At 39.4% G+C, this 21858-nt stretch overlaps 1 protein-coding gene across 1 annotated transcript in view; it reads right to left on the bottom strand.

The window, feature by feature from the left end:
- Positions 1 to 2925: 2925 nt before the first annotated feature.
- The window catches only part of mtbp (MDM2 binding protein), a 28281-nt gene continuing 9348 nt past the window's right edge, over positions 2926 to 21858 (bottom strand). The window contains exons 9-23 of the mRNA XM_034611592.1: positions 17046 to 17140; positions 16749 to 16815; positions 16360 to 16477; positions 15677 to 15856; positions 13719 to 13832; positions 11718 to 11876; positions 9247 to 9340; positions 9001 to 9159; positions 8539 to 8634; positions 8121 to 8381; positions 7762 to 7919; positions 6872 to 6984; positions 5015 to 5128; positions 3624 to 3689; positions 2926 to 3535 (exon numbers count right to left, since the gene is read on the bottom strand). Of these exons, the coding sequence (XP_034467483.1) occupies positions 3497 to 3535; positions 3624 to 3689; positions 5015 to 5128; positions 6872 to 6984; positions 7762 to 7919; positions 8121 to 8381; positions 8539 to 8634; positions 9001 to 9159; positions 9247 to 9340; positions 11718 to 11876; positions 13719 to 13832; positions 15677 to 15856; positions 16360 to 16477; positions 16749 to 16815; positions 17046 to 17140 (1833 nt within the window). The 3' untranslated portion in view covers positions 2926 to 3496. The remainder of the gene's footprint in view (positions 3536 to 3623; positions 3690 to 5014; positions 5129 to 6871; positions 6985 to 7761; positions 7920 to 8120; positions 8382 to 8538; positions 8635 to 9000; positions 9160 to 9246; positions 9341 to 11717; positions 11877 to 13718; positions 13833 to 15676; positions 15857 to 16359; positions 16478 to 16748; positions 16816 to 17045; positions 17141 to 21858) is intronic.

Raw genomic sequence — 21858 nt, 5'->3', positions numbered from 1 at the left:
CAGAGCGGGATTTCAAATGCACGTCTGCCCGTCACAGGACACCTACTGACAAACATGGACCAGGACGGTACGAGCAGGGTTCATGTAAAATCCAGGAGAGGCTCACATGTGAAGTACCTGGAGATTTATTCTGCTCCACTTTACTCTTTCATGATCAGACTTCAGTCAAACACTAAGGAGGCCGGCCGACTTGACAAAAGGCAATAAACATGGAGACCTGCTGGAGAAACGGGACAAGAAGACAACAAATCAAATCCTTACACTCTGATGATGACAGAGACAGGAAGCACTGCAGCAACAAGTAAAACTGGAGAAAACCCCCCAAAGAACATAGGCAGATTATTTATAAAGAAGCACGGGTTTTGATACAGAGGGTCATGGTATTACCAACGCCAGCTATGCATCTCAGGCATGGCACCATAAGTGTATTTCCTTGCCACAAAATACAAACAGAAATATGGAGTACCCCAGGGCTCTGTTCTTGGCCCTCTGCCTCTCTTAAATCTGCCGCTCTTAAATCTCTATCTCTATCCTCTACGTGCAAGGCACCTCTTTTTCATCCTGAGATATTTGCATTCTTCCACTTTCACGTCCATTGCGTGTGAAACACTGACTCAACACTCACTCGCTGAATTGTCTGGACATTTTCCTGTTGTGTTCTCACGTGAACGTTCTACTGGGGGGCTGACGTGAAAAGTTGTGGAAAATGTCCAGAGCAACTGAGTCGGACATTTGCGTTGTCAAATACAGCCCCTCTGGAAAATTTTGGGAGAATGTCTGGACGTCAGTGCATGGAAGCAGCTTTAAGGAGACATGACAGAACAGACACGTTATATGTAGTGAAGGGGTCCGTGAATGAGCCTCGTAGGAAGATAACAGCAGACATTTAGGTGTAAATGACGCCATTTCGAATTTGGATGACACCACACAAGCAGTATGGAGGCATGTTATGTTTTTGTCTGTTGTTTCCCTCTGAAACTCCAGAAGTGTTTTGTGGACTCAAACACTTCACCCACCCCTCCATCGGCATAGTGGTAAGTAGTTAATGAGTGAATTTTCATTTTTCTGTGAACTATCCCTTTAGGTCTCCCAGACAAAAGACATAACCTCTGTCTCCAAAACCCTTCAGGAGCCTATTCAGCCTGTTTTTGTATTTATTACATTATTCATATTGCTTCTTCTCTTTCATCATCCCTCTTCTTTCTCATCCCTCCAGCAGCTGAAAGACGAGCTTCTGGACCGAAAACCTCCCCTGACCATTAATAACATTTATTTTATATGTTGCAACAAGCAGCAGCAACAACAGATGGCCAGCTCATTTACTCTCTGCTGTCTCTGTTTAATGGGCCCACAGAAGAAGTGTGTAAATCATTTAGTGTCCACAGATTAAAACCGATAAGGGGGAAACACAAGGTCTGCAGATTTTATTTTGAGGATTTGTTGTTCCACAGAAATCCTTCAGCTCCGGTTTGGTGTTTTTTTCTCCATCTGATATCTGACATGTGTCAAGTTTTAGAACGGCAGAAACACGAGTTTGAAAAAGTGTCCATACAAGGAGTTTGGGTCAGGTTACTCTTATCTAATTAAACAAAGAACTACAGTGATAAGTGGCAGCGTTTGGTGTCTCCCCCTCTGCACAGCCTCTGTGTATTTTCCTTATGTGGTCATTTTCTACCGAGGCTTGTGTGTGTGTGTGTGTGTGTGTGACGCAGATGAATGAGGCTCAGTGTAGCTGTATTATCTCTTCTGTTGGTCCACTGTGATACAAGCCACACATGCAGATAAAACGCTTTCATAATCTCACCCTGACCGCTCTGTGGTGCTCACACACTGATGGACACAAACTCAGAACGTTCCCCCAAAACATGCACAATAGAAATGTCAGGTCACATGACCCCTAATGAAAAACACACTATATTTGGATATAGTCTAACAATGATTCTCAACAGAGCACAAAGCAGTGACATTGAAAACATGTCTGAGTTTGACCTGTGAGAATAACCTGAAACTCCGTAGATCTTTACTGACACACAATACGACAATAGTCTAATAACAACTGTAAATGCAAGTTGTTGCAATTTCAAGTGATTTGAAAATAAATGTTGGAAAAACCGAGTTTAGTTGGTACAAGCTAACAAACTATTTCAAATTAGTCAGTGAACAGCAGGTCAGCTACTTTACATTCACTCTTCATTTCTATTATTGCTGTTTTTATATTTTTATTTAAGGTTATTTTTAAAATGTATGCTTGTTATGTTGACTATCCCTGTTGCTGCTATGATGCAGTTATTGTCCACATTGTGGGACTAATAATGGATATTTTATATAACAATTGTGTTTCAAATTATATGTTAATATTTACTTAAACTAAGCTGAATGGAGAAATTCAGTGAAGGATAATTGTTTTCTTCCCAATAATAATCACCAAATTACCCTTCCCTCCAAACGTACTAAGAAATGAGGGACCTGTCAGGTAAGATGTTCTGTAGACACTTAAAATGCAGTGCTGAAACACAAGTGAATTCTTCCTGTTCGTAGAAAAGTGCCCCATCTTTCCAGCTTCTCAAAAAAGCAGATCCTCTACATTAACTCAGCATTATGGTGGAGAGAAGACAGCATGGTTAAAGTGAAACAGCTGGCTGTGCGTGTTGAAGCTCACGGTGGTGATGGAGGACAAATAGTCCAACCAGGACAAATCTGACTGTCAGTGGTAATGAGCACTGCATCAGGGGCTGCACGACTCGTGGCTCTGTTTTCACTGTGTGAACAACAGCTACCATCCAGATTGTGCTGTTCGCTGTCAGCGCCGATAATGCAACACATACTTCATAGAGACGACACACACTCACGGATATTTTCTCTAAACACACTCGCACTTTTCCCGCCGGCTCAGGCTTTGATCAGGAAGTCAAACTGTGTGCCAAATAAGATTCAACAGTTCTTTATTGTATTATAAAATATAAAACACAAAGATAAAATACACACATTTATAAAGCCTTTAAATTACTATCATATTTAGAAACACGATGAACAAGTGGGAAACGGTTTTAAATCCTGTTTGAAAACAGCAACAAAGAAGAAACGACAGCGTCAGAGCCCGTGTGTCTCCTCAGTCACTGCAGCCGGAGCAGAGTGAACTGTCTGTGTTTGAATGTTTCAAGGTTTGTGAGCAGTGGGAGTAGATCGAGCTGGACGAGCACACAACCGCCCACACACACATATATAATAGATCAGAAGAAATATGTACACAGCCAGATTATTCCCTCAGTGAGACAGACAAATAAAATGAAATAAAAGATTAAGTTTGCTTAAATAGGCTTAATGCAGCGATTTAAAACCAAACGATAAAACAATACATATAATATACAATATGATAATGTGTTGAAATGTGACACAATTTGCACATTTCAAGGATTGGATTCTCCCTCACCAAGGTATAAAACAAACAAACATATTTTTAAATAATTTCCCCCCCACTTATTCTTCAAAGCCGTCTTCACTTCCCTGACATCTTCTCCAGCACCCAGTCGATGACCTGCAGGAACAGAAAATACGATTTTTAACCGTGTAACTTACTAACAACTAAAGTCCAGTGTAGAAGCACTAGTGTTTGGTGACATCACCTGTTTGACGTTGCTGCCGGCGGCCTTCTTCATCTCATCGTGCAGACCCCGAGACGTCTTCAGATCCTGATATCAAACAACAAAAACATCACTGAAACAGTGAGGTACGTTCACTGGAGCTCTACATCTACCTAACTCCTTTTAACTGGAGTGGGTATTTACTGTTGGTAGGAGGCATTTGTACAGAATGTTAGATGCTGTGGTCTGTCAGCAAAGCTTTACTGACGAGCAGTGATGGAGAGTAACTCAGTACATTTACTTAAGTACCAAGTACTCGACTTAAGTACAATTTTGAGGTCCTTTTTTTCCAGAGAGACAGAGATTGTACTTTTACTCCACTACATTTATCATACAACTATAGTAACTAGTTACTTTAACAGATACAACAAATGACGAGTTGATAAAATACAAAGTCTATTATAGTAGATGAGACTAAATTTAGAGGCTAAACCTGAAATCAACAGGTCAATAGCACCATAGGAATAAACTGTGCTGTCTTTTCCTGTTGTCATGAACTCTGGGAAATGTCCACGCCCTTTTCAGCGTGTTCTGAAACACTGGTCAGGTCAGACGCCTTCACAACAACAGAATATATCTGGAACATTCAGGCAGGGAGTGACACCATGATAGAGAATGCTGGAGACAGGACATGACGTATGGAAATAGTTTTTGTTGACAGTCCATTGAAGATGGTGGGAGAAGAAGACTGACTCAGCTGTGTTGTTTATTTTTCAGTTAACAACAATACTAGAAGCATTTTGGACTTATCCGCAAAATCAATGAAGGAGTTGAAACTAAGCGATATGAAGTTTCATGTCCTGTGAAATTTTCCAGAAACTTTCCGGCCGTATAACTCAGACATTTTACTTTGGGGCTGCCAGGAACATTTTTGGAAAATGTCCAGACTTAAGTGCATGTCTGAAAGCAGGTTTTGTCTTTTTGTTGGTTTGACCTTAGACCTCCCAGATGCATGCTGGTCCTGAGCTGCCTGCAGTTCTGCATAAATAAATATGCTAAATATGGAAATTTTCTACATTAAATCAAACACCTAAAAAGCATGATAATAACTCCTTCACTACCAACCTGTTTGTAAACACATTTGGCCTTTTTGTATAGCAAGTATCTTTATTTTTGAGTTTTAAGTACTGCAGTTGAATTTATATAATAACATCTGATCAATATTCACAAGGATGCACAAAAGAAATTTGACGAAAGTGTGTGTATTGGAGAAATACTTTTACTTGAATTATTAACGGCTCAGTTTGATATGAGGATTTGTAATAAAACACATGTTTGAAACTGTAGTCCATGTGCCTGATGCACAGAGGCATCCAAACAAACTGTCAAATAGAAAGAACCGCGCTGACTGCATCAGCGGTGAAAAGACTCACCTTGAGATAGAATTTCGAGATATCAAACAGTCTCTTGCTGCAGGCCTCAAAGCACTCATGCTCTGCAGTGATCCCGTGATGTTTGAGTGCTTTAACTACAACCTCCTGCAACATCTGAAGACACAAAAACAGACACACACTTTTTTGTAAGCACAACAGTAAAAACATTACATCTGGTTCTTTTTATTCCCAAAGCAGCTAATCATAAACCGTATCAGAGAAACTCGAGAGCACGTCTCCCTTTTTAAAAAGAAAGCATGTCAAAGTGTGGAAGGTTGGGGGAGGCGTCCTTGCACTGAATTACAGGTCTTTACATTCCACATGTGAGCTCCCAGGTACAAACATACAAATATTTCACTGGTGGCGTTGACAGGGGAAAACACATTCCTGAAATAAATAGATCCACCATTAATCTTGTCACGGCGACTGTTCAAAGGAAACACTATAAATTATTCTGAGGAAGCGGTGGAGCCGCTCAGTCTCACAGCTTTTAATCTCTGTCCTGAATAAACTGCTGTCATTAGTTCTGAATAGGGCCGAGTGTTCTTACCTAAACTTGGGTTCAGGTGATAAGACTGTTTGAATACTAATCATAAATCTGAACGAGTCAAGGTTGGGATGCAGATTGTGAGCTGAGGGGGGACAACATCAAACTGTGTGTGTGTGTGTGTGTGTGTGTGTGTGTGTGTGTGTGTGTGTGTGTGTGTGTGTGTGTGTGTGTGTGTGTGTGTGTGTGTGAGTGTGAGTGTGAGTGAGAATAAGGTTAACGGTGAGCAGGAACACATTTTATTTTTTTTTAGAAAACAAGTGCTAGTTAAATATGAACATACAGGAAAACTATGGTTTACTTAGCTTTATTTTGTGACTTCACCATTTGCTCCTGTCAGTTGTGATAATATAAAATTTACCAACTAACTGCTGCGATCTTTGTTGAGAGCAGACCTATTGTTTAACTAAATAAGTACGATGATAACACACATGACCAGTAACACCAGTACCAGCATATTCTGTTACGTCATTAATAACGAGTGACTGTCGTTTCCAGAGGGCACCTTGAACACAGTCTTCATTAGCAGCTTTGGTTTTGCCACAGGGGAGAAACATCCGCCTGTCAAACAGAGGTGACGTGTCCACAGCAGGAAAACAAAGCCCTAAAAGGAGATTTTACTATATTCCAGCTCTAATAGTTGAATTTCACGAAGGTTTAATGACTATTTGTATAATGCAGTTTACCAGGATATGTTTGGCAACAACATTTGTGGCATTAAAATTTCATACTGGCATAACTAATCATAATATGTAGAACCAATGGTCAGAGCTATGAAAATAAACAAAGCTGCAATAAACCATAGTTTTCCTTAAAGGAAACGTAGCTACTAGGGTGTAAAAGTCATTTTCACTAGACTTACATTTGAATGTAAAAATGCAAACCTCAAGCCAAATTACTGAGTGTCTCTCACCCAGTTTCCTCTCTCCTTCATTGTTTCTATAATATTAAAGGCAAAATGCCACAAAAATATACCAAATAAAGTAAGTTTATAAATAAACCAAAAACAATTTAACTATTTCTAAGGCTTTAACAATAAGGGATTGTATTTCTTCATATACACGTCTGTGTGTGAAGGGAAATGTACTGGCACAAACAAGTGAGTTTAACATGATGTGATGACAACTTGTTTCTATGGTTGCAATTACTCTGAATTAGTTCTTAAGCATGAGTGCGTTTACATAATCACTTTATGTTTTGTAATTACATTAAAGTAAGAAAAGCGTGTCATCCCTCTAAAAATGAGATACACAGACATACACACACACACGGACACACACACGGACGCGGACACACACACACACGCTCACCCTGTTGTGTTTCTGTGAACGGGACTCTTTGGCAAGTTTCTCCTCTAGTTGCTCCTGTTGTGTCTTCTGCTGCTGAGGTTTTGGTTTGTCAGCAGAGGAATGAGTCACCAAACCTGAAGAGTAAAGTGAAGAAAATGCATAATGAGTCAAGAAAATATTAACCAAGTGAGAATCCACTTTCTCTCTCTTTTTCCACTCTCTTTCTCCCACAATCTAGAAATGAAGCCAAAAATATTCCAGATACCAGTGATGCCATCTTGAGCTGATGATGTTATTTAGAGCCGGTGTCAGCAAAGTAGCAGGGAATGGAGCGGGGGGTGAGAGTTACTGCCGATTTGCGCGTTTTACCTTTTGCGAGTCAGCTTCATTACTTTTATAGCATTAAACAAGTAATAAAAACTAAACATACTGGAAAAATTAACACTTGACCAAACGTTACTGTGCCATGATCTACCTTAAATGACAGAAACCAACTTTGAGACAAATTTATTTGACGTGAATTTGGAATTTATAGTTTCATCAATATCTCAGTTGCTAACATGGAGGTTGGGGTTTATGATCAATACTACAGCCAGACACCAGGGGGCAATGAAGAGGCTTTGGCTCCACTTTAGGTGAGCTGTCATGTAGTCCATCTTAATACACAGTCTATGAAACAAACGCTGACAATTTACCTCCTTCCACCTCTTCTCAGGACTAAAAGGGTGTGTTCAGAGTTTGACTGACACCTGCCTGACTCTCCTGTAAACCTAATCACCGTTATCATTTTAATGAATGTGTTTTTTGTGACCTCATGTAAAATCCCAGCATAGCTCTGCCCAACATCAGCCAGAATAAATCAGACCACCTGGCATGCAGCAAACAGACATGTCAGATAAAGTTGTAATTACCTGAGGATGTGCGTCTTGTTGAAGTGACTAAAGAGGAAGAAGCACTGATGGAGACAGATCTGCTCGGCTGTTGTCTCAGAGACCTGATGGCGGGGTGTGTCCCACTGCTGCCACTGCTCTGAGAACAGAGGGAGTCACTGCTCTCCGACTTCACCAACCTAGATCATACAGACATAAACACTGTAAACCTGACCAACAATAGAGTTATAGCAATGCATTTGATCCAGACACTTTCGTGATTCTTTAGCATGAGATTTTTTTTCTTACGTCTTCTTAAGCCCCTTACGTATTAATCACATGTCATGTGTTACAAAGACGTACAACTAAACCAAATGCAACAGAATACACCATCATCTTACTTTTTGCGAGGATGACCAGCGACGTCCGTGTCCCAGGACCTTCGCTTGAGTCGAGCTACGTCAGCATTCTGCAGAGTCTCTCCGTCAGGCACACTTCCTGGTTCGGACATCACAGCAGGGGAGGGGGCGGGGCTGAGGGCGAAGGGGAGGGCACACGGCTCTTTGGAGCAGGTGGTTTGCGTCTCGTGCCGAATCAGACGGGACTGGAGCCGCACAAAGGCCTGGTCCCGGTCCAAGGAGCGTTGATTGTCCAGACAGAACCTAGAGGAATAAATCAAATCAATTAAAAATCATAATGGTAATAAACGATGAAACGATTGAGGCTGTGGCTTCGAGTTACAGGCTTCTACTGATCAAGTTAAAAGTTACACAGCTGTAATGTAATATTCTAGCGGTAAACACACTTAGAGAAACTTACTCTATGCCGTGGTAATGCGAGGCGGAGGCCTTGTTGAAGGACATGTTGCTGACTCTTCTTGGAGAGAGGTCTGGTGACAACTGAAACACATTAGTACTGAACAGACAGAGAGAGCGGGACGACAGACAGAGGGGAACAGAGACAGAAAGTGGGAGAAAAAAAAGAATAGTTGTTTTGTCTTGCATGTCAATTGAATGTTCTCTTCATTGTTCTGGAGCAATATTTAACATGATTCTGCTTCTGTGGAAAAAACATTATTTTCTTCTAAATACCCAGCTCAATAATTTTCCTAAGAAGGCAGAAGCTGTTTGTAAAAGGCTAATGATCATAATCAAATAAACATTATAGCCTCAGTAAATGTTTGTCAATCCAAAATATCTTAGAAACAAACCCATAAAACACACTTTAATCTGATGTCGAGATGCTGCTCAGCATGAAGCCAGACAAGAAGAATGAACCTACCCTCTATTGATAACCAGGGGTTGGAGCTCCCCAGTCGGCAAACCATCGGCTGTGAAGTGTTTGAGAAGCTCTTTGGCATCGAGCAGAGCACAGGAAGCCTTCTGAACATCTTTGGGACCCAGCAGGCTGTCGCTAGACCCTGGACCTAACAGTCCAAATCTAAAACACAAATAGTGATGGTCAGAAATATTATGAATTAGAGACACTACTTGAGGCAGAATTGGCCAAAAAAAGACACTAACTCACCTCCTCTTCTGTCGTCTCCTCTGCAGGTTCTCGATGTTGTGGAGGACGCTCCTCTCAGGCCAGTCAGATGGCTGGTGGGCAACGGTCTGAAAAACTACAAGACCAAAACAACAAGGCTTACTGAGGCAGAATTAGAAAGGGACTGCTCACAGCGCTTCAAGTGAAAATTCCCCTCGACAAGAACGTGAGTGAAGAGCGATTCGAGTGGCATGAAACAGTTTATGGCAAGTGGTCAAACATTTTGGGTGGGGATCCTTTCTATATTCAAGAAATTGTTCCCATGAAATTTTGTGTTTTACCAAAATGTAAAAAACTTCTGATCCTTATTTTGCCCATCCATGTTGACCAGGGATGTGCTGGACTCCTGCTCCATAAAAGTGTGGTCGTTTTCAAGCACACCGGTGGGAAGCCGATGTAATAATCAAGCCATGGAGGACAAAGTGCAGGAACGCGGTTAAAGTAACCACCTGTACGGGACTCTCAAAGGTCAGAGAGCAGACGTTTCACGTGCGCACGGAAACAACATGATCGGAGGAAAAGAGCTGAAGCACAGGGAATCTGAGTGCAAGCAGAGCAAATCTAAGAATGAGCTTTTTGAGTGCTAGTGCATAGTTTTCAGTGAAAGCATACAACATCTGAATGAGAAATCAATAAATCCTGCTCTCCAGCTGAAAGACCTCTTAAATAAAGAAAAAAATATAGATTTACAGATGCTTTTTTTATGGTTTGGTTGTGGTTGACCCATAAGCTGGAAGTTATAAATTATTCTCAAAATGCTGACGGATGAGTATTTACAAAGCCTTCAGGGAAATAAAAGCTCAGGATTGCTGGAAAAATCCAGCAGACTTTATATACGTGTAGGTGCTATTATACTTTAGAACAGTAGAGAAACTAACAAGCCCATCTTACACAACAGCAACAGAGAAAATCTCAGCAACTCTGCACTCTCCTTATGTTTGAGCAGAAAGATTGTCCATTATGTCCAGGCTGACAAAAATGTTATACAGCAGGTTCCCTGACGAGATGATCATGCACGTTGATGGCCTGAGGACGTAAGTATATTACATGAAGAGACTGACACTCTCCGCCAGCAGTTCGGCAGCAAACGCCAAAGTTATTCTCACCTTTGGGCCATTCAGATACGGCAGAGAAAGACATTCCTTATGGACTACTGAAGCATTTTATTGCTGTAAATGCCATCTCTCGACCAACAAAGAACAAATCACAGAAAAAAATAACCTGATTTGTACTATAAACTGTCTGTATATGTTTCTAAACTTCTAGTATATTCTTTGTTTGAGGTTGAGAACAGCTCATTCATACAACTGGCAGATATCATGGACGCAGGCGGTGGCAAACAAAAGCCATAATGTCGACTTTTTTGGAGACAAATGGCCGTTTCACTAGTAAAGACACTTTTCTATTCTAATACTATTGCACTCACTGGGACAATTCCTGAATCTAGGGGCATTGATGATCACACAATAAACATTATGATTGACGATGTTGTGTTCAGAATCAAAAAAATACTTGGCAAATAATGTCACAACATTTATGACATGGGAACGGCAGGACTGTTAGCCCCACAGCTACAATTTTAAAAGCAGCCCCGCCCACACTGTGCACATGTAGCTGCAGGCATGGGACTTGTTTTATTGCCAACAATTTATCTGCATATTATTAGCTGGCACTGTCATGCCATGAATGTGCATGTAGTGAATACTGATGACGTTTTACAACTCACAGGCAGGTCACAATGTGTATCTTGGTAAGCGTGTGACTTTACATCCCTTGTCTTGATGTGTTTTTTTGGACAGTAGGATTTGTACTGAATGATGGTCTTTAGACTGGCTGAATCAACAAGTGACAATTAACAACTGTAAATCCCCTAAATTAAGTATAATGACCTTTACTTATGTGTAACTATCATCAGAAACATCCTCAGTATCACATGGTCAGGGATCTCTTTAATGTAATGTCACGTAGTGTCATTCAGGTTCATAAGTTTACAGTAGGTGGCCACTTCTTTCATTTATTTTATTCTCAAACTTCAGTGTTACAACAAATCATGGAATTTTGCAACAGTCAAGTCATCAACAGGACCACGTCGGACCAGTACCAGCACGTCAGCATCCTAACTGTAAATCGCAGATATGACGAAATTCTGACGACGCAAATATTTCCCACTTGGAGTAAAGAACAGAAAGTATAAACAACTTGGCAGTACAATAATTACAAATGTCACCATTGCCACCATGAAAGTTACATCAGCATAAAATGCTGCAGTAACATAGGACATAAATTCAGCCTAGAGTCTTGACATCTTGAGTCTAGCAAGATGTCTCGCTAGCAGCCGCTATTAATTTTAGCATGGTAGCTTTCCCTTTACGTTTCACTTAGACTTGGATTTGGAAAGCAGGAAATGGTAATGTTGCTGGTAGTTTAAATTTTTCGTCTCTTTTTTTTCATACCTGATTTTTTGTCAGTCCCCGGGTTGTCCTGCAGACAGGTGGCAGCAGAGGGCAGCGTGGAGTCAATCACCTTCAGATACTGCTCTCTCGCTAAACTCAGAACGGACTTCAAGTCATTGATGGGTATTGAGGTCGAAGCGGACGCTTCTTCTCTCCGTCCTGGACACAAAACAAAGGGCATGTTTTTATGTTGGTAATATTTTAAATTCAGTTTATGGCAAGCTTACAGCTGGTGGAAGATTTTGGCATCAGTGTTAATGTTACATAATACTCAATAAGTGGGTTGAGGATTGATTCTCCTCCAAAATAGGAGTTTGTTCTTTTAATTAGTTTCAAAACTGGTTAATCGTGTTCCATTAGCCACACATAACACAAACGTCTAGGGCTGTTTTGACCTCACAAGGGCCAAAGGTGATGAGTTGAAATGATAAGGTGACATTTTTATATTTTCTCTCTATAAAGCTACAATTTGACCCAAGTTCTATGTAAAAGAGCTTCTAAATAGAAACTTAACTATTCTTAGAATAACTGTAACACACACACACATACACAAAATCAGAAAAGCTTTCAAACATTACTTCAAACTTTTGCAACTCACAAGAATGAGCCTTTTCCCAATTTAATGCCAAGTCAAACTTTATTGCAATAAATTTCATTAAGGCCTGTGGTCTGTCACGCCTCTTCATTCAGCTCACTGCCTTTTCAAAGAATATCCCTATTGCTTTTCTCAAATCTAAAGAATTTCACTCCACTTCCTTTAATCGGGCTTCACTCCACTGGTGTTTCACTGACTCTGGCTGCCAAGGAGACATTATGTGTGTCTGTAAAATAATGATATTTCAACTTTCTATGTACCAGCCCATGCTGAGGGCTCAAGAGAGCTGCAAGTTCACATTGCCGACATATCGGGAAGCTTCAAGTAGCCCTGACAGTTGATACATATTTACTGTCCATCTCCTTTTCTCTGGATAATACGTATTTTGAATTTGAACTGACTTTATATCAAACAGGTCAAACCGATGACTCCTGTCCTTTGTAGCTGTGGGTGGCTGAGGAAAACAGTAATGTCACACCAGCACATTATCCTTTTTACAACTACGCTACTATATGGTGCAATTATAAATTTGAGGAATGCAATTAATGACCATTTTTATTATTGATTTGTCTACTAATTACGTGAATAAACTGCACATGTTAAGTTGACAATTAATTTTCTTGTTTTGTGAAACAATCACAAAATGAAACTGAATACATTTTGTAGAAAGACTAAACCAACATCACATTCCATTCAGTCATTGAGATGTTGTCAAATGAGATTCATTTACGCATTTCCTTGTTTTTATTACCCATTTTTAAAGATCTGAGCAATCAGTCAAAGACTAGTAGGTGTTCTCTAATCCATGACGTTGCAAATTACACAGATTTTATGGGCACAGCGATCGTGGTATGCTGGATAAAATTAAGATAATGAGATGGTGAAAAGGGCTAATCCAAGGGAAGTGTGAAGCATGTTTAAGCCAGCAGCCATGTTACGGGTCAGGAAAGGGTTAATGACAAGAGTTTAACACATCTCTTTTAATTAATCCCATAACACTGAAAAATAAACCCAGGGTTTCCCCAGGATTCATGTTCTGGATTGAAGATACACCACAGTGATTAGTTAGGTGAGGAAAAACACAATTATATTGTCTGTTATGTGATAAATCTTTTCCAATAACAGCCCTCAACCTGTTCTCTCCACTACTGTTCTGAGAGGGACTCTTCCGGCATAGGGAAGCTCATCATAGTGAGCTCAAGGAGATGTGGCTTGTCCTGCTTATTATGATACATTAGCATTTATAAAAGCACAATAGTAGCTCTAATATACTACAAAAGTGGAAATCTTTCTGGCTAGACAATCACTTGCTTTGCTCATAATGTTCAACTTGATATTCTCCAAGAGCTACAGTTTATTCTGTGATTTATTTTCCAGTTCAGGACATCTTTAAATGTCATACTTACTGAGATATTCTTTGAGTACCAGAATCTGAACCTGGGTCACCTTCCGCTCTCTCTTCAGCAGACTGTCTCCTTGGAGACAGGGCAGAGGGCGGAGGATGTCGCCCACAGCTCCCCCTGATCAAAGGAGAAATTGAAAAAAGGAAAAATATTGAATGACGAGATCATTTGCAATCCTTAATGGTGTAATGTTTGGATAGAAACTCGCTGAACGTTTTTGTATATCTGTGATGGGATCAGGGCCAAGGAAGAGTTTTGGGGCGCTTCACCGATTTTACACAAAAGGGTCAGTTTACTTCAAGTATCTGACAGAGTGGCTGCATTAAAACAGGGCATGGATTAAAAGGGCAGAGATGGTCCAGTGAAAGATAATGAGTTGTGGTTTCAGGGTTGCAGGATCCAGTGTTATTGGAGCTTGACCTCTGAGAGATCAATCCATCAATCGACTCCCCTACAAACAAGAAAGTCCAATCTACATTTAAAGTTTTCGTTCAAAAATTCATCCAGTCCAGCACCCAACTAGAATGCCACTCAGTAAAGCGCATACATCTGCCAAGCTTCCAAAGTCCCCTCATGAAACAACATTTAAACTCACAAGATTCAGATTTTTATTTGGATCTGCACCAAATTGCACACTCATAAATATCAGTCCCCTAAACATGTCAGATTTTTTTTCCCATTAAGATCCATTAATTATTTGTCAAGGAATCAGTAAAAATTTTGAAAAACAAACCAATCTCACAATATGGGGAGAGAGAAAAAAAATCTCTTCCGTATCAGCTCCCTGATCCAGATTCACACCAAAATTTCACGGGTTCTTCCAATATCACATCCTTTCACCAAGTTTCATGCAAATCAGGTAGTTTTTGCGAAATCCTGCTAACAAACAAACAAACGCTGATGAAAAGAACCTCCTTGGCCCGAGGGAACAATCTACACATTCTCTCCACTCCTCATTCATCCTTTCTCTCTTAACCCATCAATACCCTTTCTCACTCCCCCTTGTCTTTAGTTGTCATTTCTTATGTTTCTGACACAGATGAGAGAAGTCTCAACAGTCACAACTTTCCAATTCTGTGAGAGAGGGGGGAAGAAACAATTGAAAAACAAGGAAGAGGTGGCTAAGAATAGACATGTAGCACAAATGAAAGAAGAAAATCTCTGGAGTCAGAAATGTAACAGCACACATATTTGAACAATGACAGCCCCTCAACCTTTGGTAATGAAGCCAGAAGGGCTTTGACTCCAATCAAGTTTAGGAGCAGCTCTAAGTGCACAGGATGATTGAAAGGCTTTTCTTAACAATGTGACAGAGAACAAATTACTGCTTGATGTACCAAAGCCTCAAAACTTTCATAAAACACTGTGCTCTTTAAATTTGATTGCAGTACAACATATGTTTTCAAACTGAGGCACAGGGAAAGAGGCAGCGGTGGTCTGGTAGGGACTATAAACAACAGGATGTTATTGTAGTTTGGACTGTTTGACTGATCGCCTACATGGAGAGGTTCTGACACAGAGCTCAGTGAGATAATTCAGCTAGTAGTTCTCTCATCTCAAATCATAGACAGAATACATACATTTTTAAGATTTAATGTGACTCAAACGTTCTATTATTTCTCACACCCATTACTTATAAACGTTCAATAAATCCACTAGGATATTAGGAAAAAAAGAAACTCAAAACCTCCCTTGAGAAATGCCACATTTTTAAGTTTTCTTCATTAGAAATGAAAACCAGGGATAGTTGGCTGTACTTCAATGGGTCAATTGCTGCTAAGAGGTAATTCAGGATACTTTTAATTGCGCTAATTTGCCATATGTGAACAATTATAAGCAAAATACAGGAAAAGGTGTCTCAATTTTGATCAGGGATCAAGCACTTGATTCTGCGATTCAACAAGTAAACAAATGAAAATGACACACCCACGCACACCTACAAACAAGGCAACATAATATACCTGATGATGATAGGGACTTCTCTCCCAACAACCCGGAGACAGTTGCCATGGCAGCCGCTCCATTAATTTGACTGTCTGAGTGCAACATCCTGACCCTGCAGGTTTCACACCCAGCGTCGTCTGATCCCTGGACCAACAGGAAGTAATGAGCGCTTTCGCCTTTCACCTCGACGTCAGGCACTGCAGAGTGAAGCAGGGGGGGACAGAGATCACATACAGAATTAATTGACAACAGAAAAAACTGTTATATGACTAACTTTGTTGTAGAACAGTATCGGAAGCTCTGTCTTTAGTTGTTTTGTTCTAGTTGTTGCTGCATTTTGCAATACAAATCTGCTTCTATGAATTGTGTCCTATAAATTATTTTAAAAGTATTATATACCCAATCTGTTCAGTCCAATTCTTATTTTTTCACTCTTTTCTGCAGCAATACTATTCCCCCCAAAGTATGTTGATATCAGTTGTCTTTTTTTAAATTGTTTTATTCCCAATACATCCATCAGTTTTTCAAATTGATTTAGTCCCTGCTTCCCCAGTAGACGGCTCAATTATCTACTGAATATTAGTTTAGTCCTAGTTGCCAATGTATTTCCCCACATGAAACAATACAGCTCCTCTCTGCTGTTGCCAGATGACCATCCATATAAGGAGGTCATAAAACCAACTTGAAAGAAATGTTTTACCACTTAGGGACTTAAGTCTCCGGGCTATAGATTCCCTCCAGCGCTGGGAGCTGAGCTGGCTGGCTGCAGGCTGGACGATGGAGGTGATAATACAGGATAGGCTGAACAACGCTCCAACCTGGAGATAGAAACACAGTCGATAAACCTAAACACACTGTCCTTGAGCTCCCTCAATCACACACTGTAGATGGATATTGTACAGTGAACATTAAAACTAGAGACTGGTTTTAATGTTGTAGCTGATCTGTGTATGTCCCATACACATTTGACTGGAATTTTTTTTTTTTTTCTGCTTAAAGAAATCTTAAAAAATGTATCTTTGATTCACTTGAAATGAAAAAGTCTACAGGTATAGCTGAATGTTTAGGTTCATGTAAAAGAGCAGATACCTGTCCACGCAGAGACCTCAGCTGATCCAACAGCAGTTTAGCCTTTGCTGACTTACCACAGAGACCTCTGTTTGTTAGTTGTGAAGGAATAGTGCAGTACTAGCAAGAAGTAGTAACAAATCATATTTTGGAAAAAGGAGTCACAATATTTAAAAACAATATCTGATCAGCACATTATCTTCAAGTTCTATGCTTGTATTATTATAACAATCAAATCGTTTGCATGTGAGTAATACTACATGTAATGTTGACGTAGCTTCTTCACACACATGGATGCACACTTTAATATAAGGATACAGTTCAAACTGGGTGCTGGACATCAGGAAGCTGGGCAGTTCTGACACATTAACCAGCTGAACCAGGTCTAAAACCGGTGCATAGTAATGGAAGACCTGCAAACATAGAACAGATAGAGAGAGGGAATATTAGAGGGAATAAAATCAGGAAAGATAAAAAAAGAAGATGAAGACAAAAATAACAGGGTTATTTCACCTAGCATTATTTCCATTCCATTTAGCAATAGAGACAGAGCAGCTAAAGACCAAAACTATTATTTTATTTTATTTATTCATGATTATCAATTAATTACCAACAGTCAAACTAACTGTAAAAAACACAAAGATTATCAATTTAATGTCATATTAAACAGCAACTAAACTTAGAAAAACAGCAACTCCTCAAATCCTCAGTTGACAATTTAATCACTTAAATTATTAATCGTTTCAGCATTACCTAACACACATTGTATCTTTTGTTTTACTGTCAGGAACTTTTTTAAGTTCCTGACAAAGTATATGAGCTCACACTGTAGCTCATATATAAAAAAATAAAAAACTACACTTAAACTCCACGATTGTCCAACTTGTCTAATGAGCTCATTATGTCAAGAGGAAATCAATAATAGATAAAAATTCTTTGTCACGTGGAAAAACTGGTCATTTGCATCTGCAAAAATCAACATGAATTCACAAGTGTGAAATCTCAATCTCATAATTTATTGAACTGGAAAAAAAATGTAGTGTCGACCTATTTGCGACATATATATATATATATATATATATATAAAGAGTAGATGAAGATTTTAATGAGCACTGGTTGAATCCCCGTGATAAGAAAGTTTATTACTCCCTTGTCTGACCCAGTGTAAAGTCTGACTGATGCAGCAGCCAACACATCATTAAGAGCTAACATCTAATTGCCCTCATTACTAACATCCACTTAAAATGATCCTTTGTAATGGTTTAAAATTCCTTATGTCAAAGCTGAAAAGGTTAAAGGTTTACAGAATTTAGTGACATCTAGTGGTGAAGTTGCATGTTGCAGCTGAACACCCTTCGCCTCACCCTCCCAAACATGAAAGAGAACCTATGGAAACCTTCAGTTTTCTTAAAAACTCAAAGGGTGTTTATTTTGTCCAGTTTGGACTACTGTGGAAAAACATGGCAGCCTCTGTAGAGATTACCTGCTCCCAATGTTAATATAAAGTATTTAAATATAAAGGGTCTATTCTAGGGTAACGAAAATAACAATTCATACAGTTTATATGAAACACACTAGTAAAAACCTCAATAGGAATATTTTCTATTAAATTTCTGCCAATAGAGCTCTCTCACCTAAATCTTACAAACTGGACCTTTCAACATGACTCAAAATGAAATTACTGTGCACTTCCTGGGAAAATAAACTTAAAAGAATAAAGTTACAATATTTTTCCCTCACTGTCTATTTTCAATTTTGACTTAAATTCTTAAGGAAACCAAGTCTTCAGCCTTGAAGCGGTTTTGCATTACAAACGGAGATACCTATTTTTTCTGTTTTGTTTTCTCTGGCTCTAAAAAGCTTTTGTTGTGGCGGTGAAGATGAAAATGTATCAATGACGTGACATATTAGCTACTAACTGAAATACTCATCTGTATATTTTGCCCGTAAATTGTGTCTTAATTGAATTATTTAGAAAAAGACAACCATATTAAAAGGTGTGTGATATAAACATTCCTATACCTCACACTTGCCTGCAGGTTTTTCCTAGTGTGCAGTGGATTTGATAAAACTCACACTGAGACGACGCCTCATGTTTGGTGCTCACACATCACAGCGTGTGTGTGTTGGTTTATTATCATAACAGTTAGTTCTGACAGTGAAGAGGCCTATTAGTTTCTGTTTGAGTTTAGACTAGGTATGTGTGTGTGAGTGAGTGCCCGTCATTATAGACTCAGTTATGCCAGCAGTGTGGAGATGTGTTAGTTTTGCTGTCCTCAGAGGTTTTTATTAAATTGTGCGCCAAGACAATCATCGCCATCTGCTTCTCTGTACAGGGATCTGCTGCGATCAAACAACACACATACACCCAGCTCACTCTCTATAGACACATTAATGAGTAGTACACATACATACACACACCCTAACTATAGAACAGTGCTGCGTTAACTCAACAGTGAGCACACACAACAACAAATAAGATCTGTTGCCAGACATAAAATTCCCAAAGAGGACAATGGTAAACATAAAGTTTATTTAATGCTCATTTAATTAATGCAAGTAAAAGCTTTGTGCCAGTGTGTGTGTGCCAGTGTGTGTGTGCCAGTGTGTGTGTGCCAGTGTGTGTGTGCCAGTGTGTGTGTACAATATGTACACACCAGACAATGCCATACATTACTGGGCACAGCTCCTGTGCATATTTAATGTTATCGATGATAACCTACAGAAGAAAACTCATTACAGAAATATAACTATCATTATAAAATCCCCCGACTCATGATGAGTAATTTTCTAAACAAATACGCAAATAAAGAGTTTTTACAATGCACACACCTACCACAAACACACAACCAGAGAGTATGTCATCCACATAAAAAAAAACAACAACACATACTCTGATTAGAACTGTGCATGTGAGCTGTGGGTTCAATTCCATTTTCTTTTATAGGGTAAAAACCTCTGCTGATTCCATTTACCTCTGAGTTGGTGGCTGTTCCGTCGCAAAATGTAAAAACCCTGACAAACAACCAGCAATTTTAAAAAACAATTTACGTAAAAAAAAAAAAATCTAAATTTGAATTCTATATTTCTGATTTTCGTTTCTATGTTTTGTTTTTTCCTTTCATTAGTTTATATAAAATAAACATTATGTTAAACTGTAAAATATCTACATATTTTGTTTAAAGGGTTTGATTTGGTTATCTTCTTAGGAACAATTGCCATTATTTTCCTAATATATCTATAGTATTGGAAATGTTTTACTCTCTAATATCTATATTGGCATTAGCCCACAAAAGTCAATATTGGTCAGGCTCTTAAACAGACTTCACAAGTGCTTTACTGTCAATACTGTTGCTTCATGGACATGAGGCTACAAACAGTGTGGAATGAGAAATGAAAACAAACTGACAGCTCAATCTAGTTTCTCAGTACCAAAAAAGTGACTCATAACAGTGGTAGTGATGAAAGATGGATCTCTGTGAAAACGTGAGTGACAAATGAAGGTTTTGGTGAAAGTTGATGGACGAAAGATGAAAGCAAACCCCATAAATATAGCATAAGAGTGCAGTCTACAGATTTTCCTCCGTATAGACCTTGTGCATTGGCCCATCCTAAATGATTTGTTAACTATATATCCTATTACTGTTTTATGGTTACAAGTTCAATGGAAGTACGAAGGGTCAACACTAATTTGGTAGATAAGATATGTTTGATTTATCGGACTGGAGGCCATTCAGTCACAGGTTCCTCAAAGTGATTAAAGGGCAACCAGGCAGTGACCCTTTCCAACTAATCTTCTAGCCACCAGGAATCATTAGCAGATGGAGCTTGTGCAGTCCATTTAACTCTTAAGCTAATAGGTAAGATATGGTATGAACTGGGGTGAGAGGAACCGCATGAACTGCATGAAAATTCAGTCATTATCGACTTGTTCTGTCCATCAAACCCGTGCTGAAGTTTTTGGGGAACATCACTACACGGGTATTATTTCATCACGCTCTTCCTCTAAGCTTCAGAACTGAACAACTTCAAACATAAAATATTTCTCTACACAAGATTTATTCACTGACGAGATCTGGATCAAGTGCAGGCCCTGCAGCATGCTGGCAGAAGACAGTGGCTGCTACTGTCTGACGAAGAAACGAGAAATATTGAGGCAATCAATTGGACTAAACGCATGAATTTACACTGCCTGAGGTGTTGGGACAAGTTAAATGGGATGCAGCTATGACAAAGCCTGGCTCCAGACCTCTGAATCTCTGCCCACATCACTGACAAGCTCCCAGTGATTCAAATGGGTCTGTTGTTGTTCCTAGTGACAGCTTTTATCCACAGCTGGAGAAACCTATCAGAGCTTTGTAGGTGGGATTAAGAATGGGAACATCTTTTTCCTATACACTGCGGCTGCCTATTTAGCTACACCCCTGAAGAATAGTGGCAGCCTGTGGTTCCCCGGCCAATTGTCGTGCAATACAAAAAAATGTCATTGATCGTTTTTCACATAAATGCTTTGTTTGGATTTGTGAGGTTTAACAAACATGTTGAATACATTTCTGACCTCAAAACATTTGCATGCATTTTTAAAGAAGACATATTGTGCTTTTTTGAATTTCCCTATCCTCAGGAGCTAAACCCAAAGCATTTCAGACAGAGGCTGAAAAGAGGAGCTTACAGAAATGGACAGTACAAGGGAAGTGATGCATTAGAGCATGTGCAACTCTTCAAGTAATAACTCGAATTAAATGTATGAACCTGTAGCATAATGCGTCTCATTTAACTAGTCCATTGTTTACATTCAATTTAACTTGTTCTTGCACATTCTTGCAGTTCTTTGTATGATACAACTGCTAACTGCTTATCAATGGAAAAGTGTCAAACTAGTTGTAGGATGACACTTCATCAGACAACAATTACAGCATTTCCATTTGGGCCATAAATGATGTGGGAGGATGGAAACTCAGTATTGATTGAGTAAAACAAAACAGAACAAAATGTCTCACCTCCCAAACAGAGAACATATTGAACCCAGTGCAGGGCTGAATGAACAAAGTGAACAACATGTCGATTCAGTCGGATCAGGTCTGCTCTCACACCCTTGAGAATGAGGAGATAACCATGTTTTCTTTCCAGT

This window comes from Hippoglossus hippoglossus, chromosome 16, assembly GCF_009819705.1.
Source record: "Hippoglossus hippoglossus isolate fHipHip1 chromosome 16, fHipHip1.pri, whole genome shotgun sequence".
Classification (NCBI taxonomy): Eukaryota; Metazoa; Chordata; class Actinopteri; order Pleuronectiformes; family Pleuronectidae; genus Hippoglossus; species Hippoglossus hippoglossus.
This window is presented reverse-complemented; position numbering and strand designations above follow the sequence as displayed.